The 10,378-nt window shown below is 49.5% G+C and overlaps 1 protein-coding gene across 3 annotated transcripts in view; it reads right to left on the bottom strand.

Moving 5' to 3' along the window:
- TMEM39B (transmembrane protein 39B) overlaps nucleotides 1-8,905 on the bottom strand; it is a 45,789-nt gene extending 36,884 nt beyond the window's left edge. The window contains exons 1-5 of one of the 3 annotated variants that reach the window (XM_049774802.1): nucleotides 8,799-8,905; nucleotides 6,368-6,494; nucleotides 5,206-5,425; nucleotides 3,190-3,270; nucleotides 2,729-2,883 (exon numbers count right to left, since the gene is read on the bottom strand). In XM_049774802.1, coding sequence (XP_049630759.1) covers nucleotides 2,729-2,883; nucleotides 3,190-3,270; nucleotides 5,206-5,425; nucleotides 6,368-6,494; nucleotides 8,799-8,802 — 587 coding nt within the window. In that variant the 5' untranslated portion in view covers nucleotides 8,803-8,905. Of the gene's footprint in view, nucleotides 1-2,728; nucleotides 2,884-3,189; nucleotides 3,271-5,205; nucleotides 5,426-6,367; nucleotides 6,862-8,798 lie in introns of those variants that run through there. The other 2 variants (XM_049774801.1, XM_049774804.1) reach the window with 2 other exon arrangements.
- Between the last annotated feature and the right edge of the window lie 1,473 nt (nucleotides 8,906-10,378).

A 10,378-nucleotide genomic window follows, 5' to 3' on the forward strand; every position in this document is an offset into this window, starting at 1 on the left:
GGCCCCAAAGACCAAACCAAGACCAAACTAGGTCTATATAGGGACCAGAAGATAGTACAATGAGAAAAGTACTTAATTGCTTTGTATGCAGCTTTCCTAGGTTCAATCCCCAGCATCCCACAGCATCCCTTCAGCCCTGACAGAGTAATACCTAAGCAAAACTCAGTCTATTCAGGGGCCAGAAAAATAGTACAACATGTAATAAGGCTTACCTAGGGTTAATCTTCAGAACCCCACAAGGTTCCCTCAGCCACAAAAGAAGCTATTCCTAAGCACCAATGGTTTTTTGTTTGTTTGTTTGGTTTTTGGGCCACACCCGTTTGACGCTCAGGGGTTACTCCTGGCTATACGCTCAGAAATCGCCTCTGGCTTGAGGGGACCATATGGGACACGGGGAGGGGGGGGACTGAACCACAGTCCATCCTACGCTAGCACTTGCAAGGCAGACACCTTACCTCTAGCGCCACCTCCCCAGCCCCGCACCAATGGTTTTTTGTTTTGTTTTGTTTTGGTTTTGGTTTTTGGGTCACACCCAGCAGCCTCAGGGATTACTCCTGGCTCTAAGCTCAGAAATCACTCCTGGTAGGCTCAGGGGACTATATGGGATGCTGGGATTTGAACCACTGTCCTTCTGCATGCAAGGCAAATGCCCTACCTCCATGCTATCTCTCCGGCCCCACCAAAGGGTTTGATTCCAAAATAAAACAAAAAATCCAAGATAAATAATAATGTAGGGAGCCAGAGAGACAGCACAGCAGCAGGGTGTTTGGCTTAGACGCAGAAGGACAGTGGTTTGAATCCTGGCATCCCATATGGTCCCCTGAGCCTGCCAGGAGCGATTTCTGAGCATAGAGTCAGGAGTAACCCCTGAGCGCCACTGGGTGTGACCCAAAAACAAAACGAACAAAAAAATGTAACAAAATTTAGTAAGTTGTACATCATACATAGTGCAATCTCTTTTTGTTTGCTTTCGGATCATACTGAGTTATGTAGTACTGAGGTTCTAACCTGGGGCTTCTGCATCTAAATTATGTGTTCTAGTCTTGGAGTTCTCTCACCAGGCTGAGTCAAATGTTTTTTTTTTTTTTTTTTTTTTTTTTTTTTTTTTTTTTTGGTTTTTGGGTCACACCCGGCACTGCTCAGGGGTTACTCCTGGCTCTACGCTCAGAAATCGCTCCTGGCAGGCTCGGGGGACCATATGGGACGCCGGGATTCGAACCGATGACCTTCTGCATGAAAGGCAAACTCCTTACCCTCCATGCTATCTCTCCGGCCCCGAGTCAAATGTTTTTATGACACATATTGTTTTTATCATTACAAGTAGCTACAAGGAGGGGCCGGCGAGGTGGCGCTAGAGGTAAGGTGTCTGCCTTGCTAGTCAAGGAAGGACCGCGGTTCGATCCCCCGGCATCCCATATGGTCCCCCCAAGCCAGGGAGCGATTTCTGAGCGCTTAGCCAGGAGTAAACCCCTGAGTATCAAACAAGTATGGCCCCAAAAACCAAAAAAAAATTAAAAAATAAAAATATAAGCAACTAGCTACAAGGATACAGGTGTGATGAGGTTCCTCCTATGATGGACCTATTCATCAAGTAGATAAAACAAGACCAGTGTTAGCTGTGGTTTGACTTTTTTGTGTGTGCCAGGAATTGAACCTATCACCTCACATGTAAGGCACACTAAGCTACATTTCTGGCCCCAGCATCCAGCTTTTATATACACATAATTATATATAAATATCATATATAAATAATTATACATAATATATATAAATTTTTTGGAGAGAATCACATCTGGTAATGCTCAGGGGTTACTACTGGCAGTGTTCAGGGGATCATATGGGATGTCAGCGGAAATCATATGGGATGCCAGGCAACATGCAGGGCAAACACTACTCACTGTACTATCACACCAACCCTCAGGGTCCAACTTTAAAACTTCCCAAGGAACAAGGGTGGACTAACCTGAGGAAGTTCACTAATCAAAAAGCACAGAGGCAGGGCCAGAGAGATAGCATGGAGGTAAGGCATTTGCCTTGCATGCAGAAGGATGGTGGTTTGAACCCCGGCATCCCATATGGTCTCCTGAGCCTGCCAGGAGCGATTTCTGAACGTAGTTCCAGGAGGAACCCCTGAGAGATGCCAAAAACCAAAAACAAAAAAAAAAAAGCACAGAGGCAGGGAAATGATTGTTAATGGCCAGATAGCCAGGGACCTGCAGCCAGAGTGGACATTTTATCAAAGACATTCCCATATCTGAATGACAAAAGGGTACTCCTGGATTTTCCCCTAATACTACTTCTCTATCCTTCATAACCTGGGTTTTAGTGAGTCAGGTCGAAGAGAAGGATAGCCCAAGTGAGCAAAACACACATAAACATAAGCACGTACAGACACTAAAACACACTCCATGCACATAGGTGTGTGCACCCCAAAATGACCAAAACTCTTGATGACACAGAAAAAGAACTAGAAAGAAAAGGAAGAGATAGAAGCCAAGTCCACACATCCCCCTCTTTTGGGATTTACACTCAGGTCCCCTCAGACTGCCCCCTCCACAACACTGTGGATCCCAAACCTTGGGTCCCCACTTTGGACTCTGCTCCTGTCAAAGAAGGCTGCAAAAGACCTACCTCAGGGAGTGTAAGTCTCGGGCCTGAAGCCCAGACAAATCAGGCAGAGATTAGGAATCTGATGGTGGGCAATGAGAGGGGGACAAGGAGTACTCACGGGTAGCAGAGGAACAGGAGGTTCAGGAAGGAGTAGGTCCTGAAGAGGTGGATGAGGGAGCGGCACAGACTCCAGCCTGCGGCCGTGAGTACGGTGAAACGGGTGAGGAACAACAGGACGGAGCGAAAGAGGGAGACCTTCTCCCGCTGGGAAGCCTGGGTCAGGGTGAGACAGGATGGGCTGGAGTTTGGGATGGACACCTCAGGGACTGGGCCCAAACGCCACCCGGCATGGCCTGGGATCCCACCCAGAAGAGGGAAGAGCAGGCCAGGCAGAATCTGAAGTGATAATTCTAAGAGCTAATGACAAACATCCTTCAACCACGTCGCTGGGAGGGGTGGGACACAGACACACATGTGCATGCCAAGCAAATGTATCATGAGTCGAAGGGCGAAGCATGTCTTCCTGGCACCCTGGGAGAAGGGGTCCGAGGCCCCTGGAAGCCTGCAGAACTCAATTACCTTTACAATGGATCCGATGAAGCGGCGGCCCAGAACGAGCGTGGTGACCATCAGCAAGTTGAAGTCAATCAGGTGGAAATTCTGTCAGGAAGCAAGAACTGGGGGTCACCTGAGTTCCTTGTGCATAGATAGCTATTTCTCAGACACACTTCCCCTGCCCCATACTTTCTAGAAAACTGTCCCTACTCTTTTATTTGTTTGTTTGCCCTGAGCTGTGATCAGGGCTTACTCATGTTTCTCAAGAAATCTCTCCTGGTGAGTTTATGGGGACCATATGGAGTACCAGGAATAGAACTAGGTTGGCTGCACGCAAGGCAAAAACCCTACTCTCAATGTACTATCTTTCTACGTCCTAAAACTGTCCCCATTTTGACTTTCCCAGGTCTCAGGTAAATCAGGCCAGGAAATTATGGAGAAGAGTATCATAGGCCCTAGAGCAGGGGTAAAGCTAGACAGTTTCAAGAGAGAATGCATTGCACAGGAGAAGGAGCCCCAGCTCTGACCACTTGTCCCTATTTCTCTCCTTTTGCACAGAGCTCATCCATCTTTCCCAAGACTCTTACATGCCTGCAGTTCCCAAAAGACTAAAGAATGTGCTCTTGGGGGCCCAGAGATAGCACAGCAGCGTTTGCTTTGCAAGCAGCCAATCCAGGACCAAAGGTGGTTGGTTCGAATCCCTGTGTCCCATATGGTCCCCCGTGCCTGCCAGGAGCTATTTCTGAGCAGACAGCCAGGAGTAACTGTTACACCCCACTCAGGAAGGGCATACATCAGAAGTGCTTCTTAGCTTTCTTAGGTGTAGTGCACTCCTGAAAAAGAATTATTTGCCAAAAAGGCCCGCTTAGAGTAGTCAAATCAGTTGACCCTTTGCGTGGATTGTTTGGCTATAATTCTAAACGTGGCTGTGACTATCTCTCTCTCTTTATTTTTTACCATTATTAGAAATCAGGCCTCAGTATTTCTTTCTAACAAAGAAAGACAGTATCAGTATCAAATCCCGCCAAAAGTTTCCCACTGACCAGTTCTCTGTGGTCTCTGCTACCTTGGCGCCAAGATCATGTTTTTTCCAAAACTTAGCTCATGATGAAAGCAATTTTCGGTTTTCCCCAAAACTCTAAAACATTTCTCTTTCTTCCCACTTCCCTGAAAATTACCTGGTTTCTCCTGCTTACCCAAAACAAAAGCTAACCCACAACAGAACTTCTTTTTTTTTTTTTTTTTTTTTTTTGGTTTTTGGGCCACACCCAGTAACGCTCAGGAGTTACTCCTGGCTATGCGCTCAGAAGTTGCTCCTGGCTTGGGGGACCATATGGGACACCGGGGGATCGAACCGCGGTCCGTCCAAGGCTAGCGCAGGCAAGGCAGGCACCTTACCGTTAGCGCCACCGCCCGGCCCCCAACAGAACTTCTTTTTACCTTCAGTATCGGTTCTTTAATATGCAGATTTTAGCTATGGCCTTCCATTCTGCTTCCATGACCATCTCCCACTTTCTTTGATTCTCCCAAAATTATACCCCGCATTCCAGAGCTCACCCCTTAAAAGTCACCCAGCTCAAAAAATAAATTTGTCTTCGTCTTTCCAGACGCAAGTCCCCATGCATTGTGTGTGGTAATTTATTTCTACAATATTGTTCCGTTTTTCCGTCCATTTCGTGTTCCCACTCTCTCCCCGTGAAAGGTTTCCTGGACTCCACGAAGAAGCTGCTTAGAGGCGCTGGCGTCTGCAGCAAGTAATCCGTGAGCACTGCCGGGTGTGGCCCAAAAACCAAAAACCAAAAAAAAAAAAAAAAAGAATGTGCTCTTGTATGCAATATCTGTGTCAGATCACTGCTGCTGCCCTAACCTGAATGCAGAGCAGTGTATTCAATAATCCCCAGTTTCCTGCTTCTACACCTCCCAGGCCCAGTACAGGGCCAAGAGTATGGTGACTAGACTGTACACACACATGCACACGCGCGAGCGTGCACACATACACACACACACACACACACACGTGTGATTTAGCTGAGCACTCACCAGGGAGGTGTGGGAAGGCGGGTGTGAAGGTGGATACCACCACACTGTCTTGTAGATGTTGATGTAGTGGACGAAGAGGGCTATGAGCTGGCAGAAGAAGAGCTGCAATTCAAAAAGGGTGCTGGCCTGCACGGGCAGCTCGGGGATCTTGCAGTGCTGAAGGGGCACAACTGTCTGGGTTGCCAGCGGCGGGCTGGAGAGACCTGTTCCGGAACTGCTCCTGGGGATGTGAAGGGAACAACATTAAGAGCAGACTGGGGAACCCTAACAAGAAGGGCTCTGGACAATGATGGAGTTCTCCTAATACTGCTGTCAGATCAATGAGTAGCGAAAGCCTTTTGTAGCCCTATTTTTTGTTTGTTTTTGTGTTTCTTAGGGGACCATATGGCACTGGGAACTGAATCAGAGCTTCTGCATTTAAGCCAAGGGCTGTAATACTGAACCAAATTCCCAGCCTCCAATTCCTAATTTTATTTATTTGTTTATTTGTTTATTTTTTTAGTTTTTGGGCCACACCTGGTAATGCTTAGGGGTTACTCCTGGCTATGCACTCAGAAATCGCTCCTGGGAGCCAGAGCAGTGGTGCGTGTGGTAAGGTGGCTCTGCCTTGCGCACGCCAGCCTAGGGTGGACCACCTCTGATCCCCCAGCGTCCCATATGGTTTCCCCAAGCCAGGAGCAATTTCTGAGCGCATAGCCAGGAGTACTCCAATTCCTAATCTTTATTTTTTTTTTGCTTTTGGGTCACACCCGGCAGCACTCAGGGGTTACTCCTGGCTCCACACTCAGAAATCGCTCCTGGCAGGCTTGGGGGACCATATGGGATGCCGGGATTCGAACCAATGACCTTCTGCAAGAAAGGCAAATGCCTTACCTCCATGCTATCTCTCCGGCCCCCAATTCCTAATCTTCTACAGACTTTCCAATTTCCCCAGAAAGAAAAGAATTACTAGATTAATATCACAGGTGAGGAAAAGACAGATGAGAAAACATTTCATCCAAGCCACCAGCACACCAAGCAGATACTATCACTAAAATGCACGTCTATGGACAGACTGTGTCCTACTGCTCTAATCCAGGTGATCACCCTGACGTGTTTTCCAGAGAGAGCTCTGTCCATACTGCCCCGTCCACGAAGTCACATGAGGGACAAAGCGGCCTACCTGGTGCGGGAACGGACACTGGTGACCGAAGCACTGGAAGCGTGGCCTCCACCAGAGCAGCTCGAGGATCCTGGCTCACACAGCGTACTTCGGCAGTAGGAAGTCCTATTGGGACCTCTTCGGCCTCCTGCGGAGCTCAACAGAAGATAGATCCTCAAGCCAGACATCTTGTATGAGGCGAACAGAATGATGCTGGTCTCACACCATCACTGAGACCACCCAGCAGCCTGGATCGGTCCCTTGCCTACTTCTTCGACCTCAATTACCATTCTGGGCTTCATTCCACAGAATACAGAAAGCATCACTGCTTTTCTCTCTTGAATCAAACCAAGTTGCCTGTTACCTTTTTTAATTCGTTAAAACCTGTGCTCAGGATTTACATCTGGCAGTGCTTGGGGAACCATATAGAGTGCTATGGATGAATCTTGGGTTTGCTACATGCAAGGTGCAAGATAAGTAAGCACTGTTCCCACTGTGTTGCTCTCTGGCAACCTCTCTTTTTTCTTTTTCTTTTCTTCTTTGTGTGTGTGTGTGTGTGTGTGTGTGTGTGTGTGTGTGTGTGTGTGTGTGTGTGTCACATCTGGCATGCTCAGGGGCATTCCTGGCTCCACACTCAGGAATTATTCCTGACAGGGGACCATATGGGATGCGAGAGATCAAACCTGGATCAGTTGCAAACAAGGAGCTCTAGCCCCCACCCACCCCATTTTTTACTGTTTAATCTAGGAGAAATTCAGAAAAATATAAGGGGAGTCATGGGTGGGGGAGTGGGGGAGGAGAGAGAAGAGAGGAGAGAGATATGTCTGAGAATCACCATGGGGTTGTCCAACAATCTAAGCTGTGTCTGTCCAGACAACCTTCCTGACTGCTATTTCAGAATCATATGTCCTCATAGCCATCTTATTTCTACTTTTTTTTCCCCTGGTTTTTGGGTCACACCCTGCAGTGCTCAGGGGTTACTACTGGCTCTATGCTCAGAAATCACTCCTGGCAGGCTCAGGGGACCATATGGGATGCCGGGATTCAAATCACCGACCTTTTGCATATAAGGCAAATGCCTTACCTCCATGCTATTTCTCCGGTCCCATCTTACTTCTACTTTCCCCACAATTCACTCTCATAATTTACCTTAGTCGTTGCTAACACTGATCTTATCTTTCCACTAGAAAGATCTGTGCACTTCTTCACTGGTGCGCCTGCCTATCCCAGCCTACAACGTCTCAAAGTCTGTGTTGAGGAGGTAGGTTTCCCAACAATCTGGGAACCAGGCATACACATGAGTGAGTTATAGGTATCATCTGTGGAGGCTTACAGTCCTGAATGCTTAAAACTCTAGACAGCCACGAAATAGCTTCTTCCTCTGGGTCCCAAGAGCCAGTACAATGAACAACCTGTGTCTCCAGGTCTAAACCCAAGGCCTGAGCACAGGTGGGACCCTCAGAGGAGAATACTGTGGCTAGGACCCCCAAGCCTACAACTTAACTTTCCAAGGCTTAGCAGTCCAGCCAGAGCACCTAGACTGCACCTGGACCCCCCCCCCCCAAACTTACAAAGACCCTGCACGGGGATAGTTCATTCATCCTTTTGTTTTTTTTGGTTTTTGGGCCACACCCAGCGTTGCTCAGGGATTACTCCTGGCTGTCTGCTCAGAAATAGCTCCTGGCAGGCACGGGGGACCATATGGGACACCGGGATTCGAACCAACCACCTTAGGTCCTGGATCGGCTGCTTGCAAGGCAAACGCCGCTGTGCTATCTCTTCGGGCCCTCATTCATCCTTAACAGCAATTAGCAACACACATGCCCTCCACAGCCATGTTCAGTTACACACACACACACACACACACACAGGTCCCCTAGGTATATAGTCTAGTTCATTCATCCTTAAGAGCAACTTGCAACACACATGCTGTGTTCAGTACACACACACACACACACACACACACACACACTCTCTTCCCCAACAAGCATACACATACGGAGGTCCCCTAGATGTATAGTCTAGTTCATTCATCCTTAAAGCAACTTGCAACGCACATGCTGTGTTCAGTACACACACACACACAGACACACACACATCCCCAACAAGCACCTACAAGCCTAAGAGCTCCACTGTCAGCAGCAACTCGGTCCCGCCCACTCTAAGGCCACGCCCACCATCCACAAGCCCCGCCCCGGAGCCCCACCCTCGAGAGCACGTCCGCGCGCAGGCCCGAGCTCCCACAAGCCCCACAGCCCGAGGCCCCGCCCACACCGGCCCCACCCCCGCGGCAGGAGGAGGCGGGTCCGCCGGCGAGCGCACTCTTCCCCCTCCCCGCCCGGGATGGGTCCCGTCCGCGTCCGCGTGAGGGAGCGACCGGCCGCCGGGCCCTCCCGACCCCGAGCCCGCCCGCCCGCCCGCGCCCGGGCCGAGCCACCCCAGCTCTGCTCACGCATCGCCTCCCCCCGGCAGCTCCTGCGGGCAAGATGTCGGCGGCGACGGCGGCCGGGAGAGGACTAATCGCCGCAGCCCAGAGCCGGGGACCAGCCGCGCGCTTCCGCGCCGCCGCTCAATTTGCATACGAGGCGGGCTAGACGCGGGGGCGCGCTTCTTAAAGGGGCCGCTCCGCACCAGGCTGGGCCTTGCGCTCTTTGTTCCTCCGTCCGCCACGCCCTCGCTGCGGCTACCGGCTAGACTCACCTTTCTCTTTTTCCTGGCATCGAGTCGGCCCGAGGGGGTCCACCACCCCCTACTCCCAGAGATGGGCCCTATGAATGGACTAAAGGCACCTCCATGTCCTGAATCATGTCCCAAATCGTGCTTTCAACCTTCCCTCAAACATTGCTTATTGATCCGTCCAATTCAAATCTGGGAGTCATTTCCCCCTTTCTTCTGCCCTCACTGAATCGATTGATTTTTGTGTGCATGGGATGGAACTACCACTAAGCCACATCCCCAGCTCCTAAACAAATGCTTTCCAGTCACTCTGACCTTATTTCCCCCCTACTCCCTTTGTTCAAATCCCGATTCTGCCAGTTTCCGGGCCGTGAATTCATTTTTTGAGTTTTACATGAGGCTGGGAACAGACAGACCTTGTAGGGTTTGGTGAGGATTAAATGAGATCATGCATCAATCATGTAGATAGAGGTCTGTTTTATTATATGTAAGCTTTAGGGGAGCACATTCTAGTTTTGTGCTTACAGCAGGGTTTAGGGGATCATATGTGGTGTCTGGGCCTGAAATGGATCAGCTGCATGCAAATCAAGTGGCTTACCTGCTGTACTATCTCTTCAGCCCCCAAGTCAAAGAAAGTTTGAAAGAAGAAACAGCGCAGCCCTTTTGGTTACCATTACATTTGTAGCATGTTATGTTAACTTCTGAATTCCTAAATCCTAATATTATCTGGCATATAAGAAACAATTATTTGGGGCCGGGAAGGTGGCGCTAGAGATAAGGTGTCTGCCTTGTAAGCGCTACCAAGGAAGGGACCGCGGTTCGATCCCCGGCGATCCCCGGCGATCCCCGGCGTCCCATATGGTCCCAGCAAGCCAGGGGCGATTTCTGAGCGCATAGCCAGGAGTAACCCCTGAGCGTCAAACGGGTCAAACGCGTCAAACGCGTCAAAAAAAAAAAGAAACATATTTATTGAATTTTGTTTGAGGTGATGCAAAATGGCTTTTTTTTTGTGGGGGGAGAGGGACACAGAATCCAGACCCAGCTATGCTCAGGGCTTATTCCTGATTCTTTTTTTTTTTTTTTTTTTTTTTGGTTTTTGGGCCACACCCGTTTGATGCTCAGGGGTTACTCCTGGCTATGTGCTCAGAAATCGCCCCTGGCTTGGGGGGACCATATGGGACGCCGGGGGATCGAACCACAGTCCGTTCCTTGGCTAGCGCTTGTAAGGCAGACACCTTACCTCTAGCGCCACCTTCCCGGCCCCTTATTCCTGATTCTTGTCTTCAGAACCTTTTTTCCAGGAATTGAAGCCAGCTCAGTGCTGTACAAGGCAAGCACCCTATTTGCTGTACTATC

This window comes from Suncus etruscus, chromosome 6 (assembly GCF_024139225.1).
Source record: "Suncus etruscus isolate mSunEtr1 chromosome 6, mSunEtr1.pri.cur, whole genome shotgun sequence".
Classification (NCBI taxonomy): Eukaryota; Metazoa; Chordata; class Mammalia; order Eulipotyphla; family Soricidae; genus Suncus; species Suncus etruscus.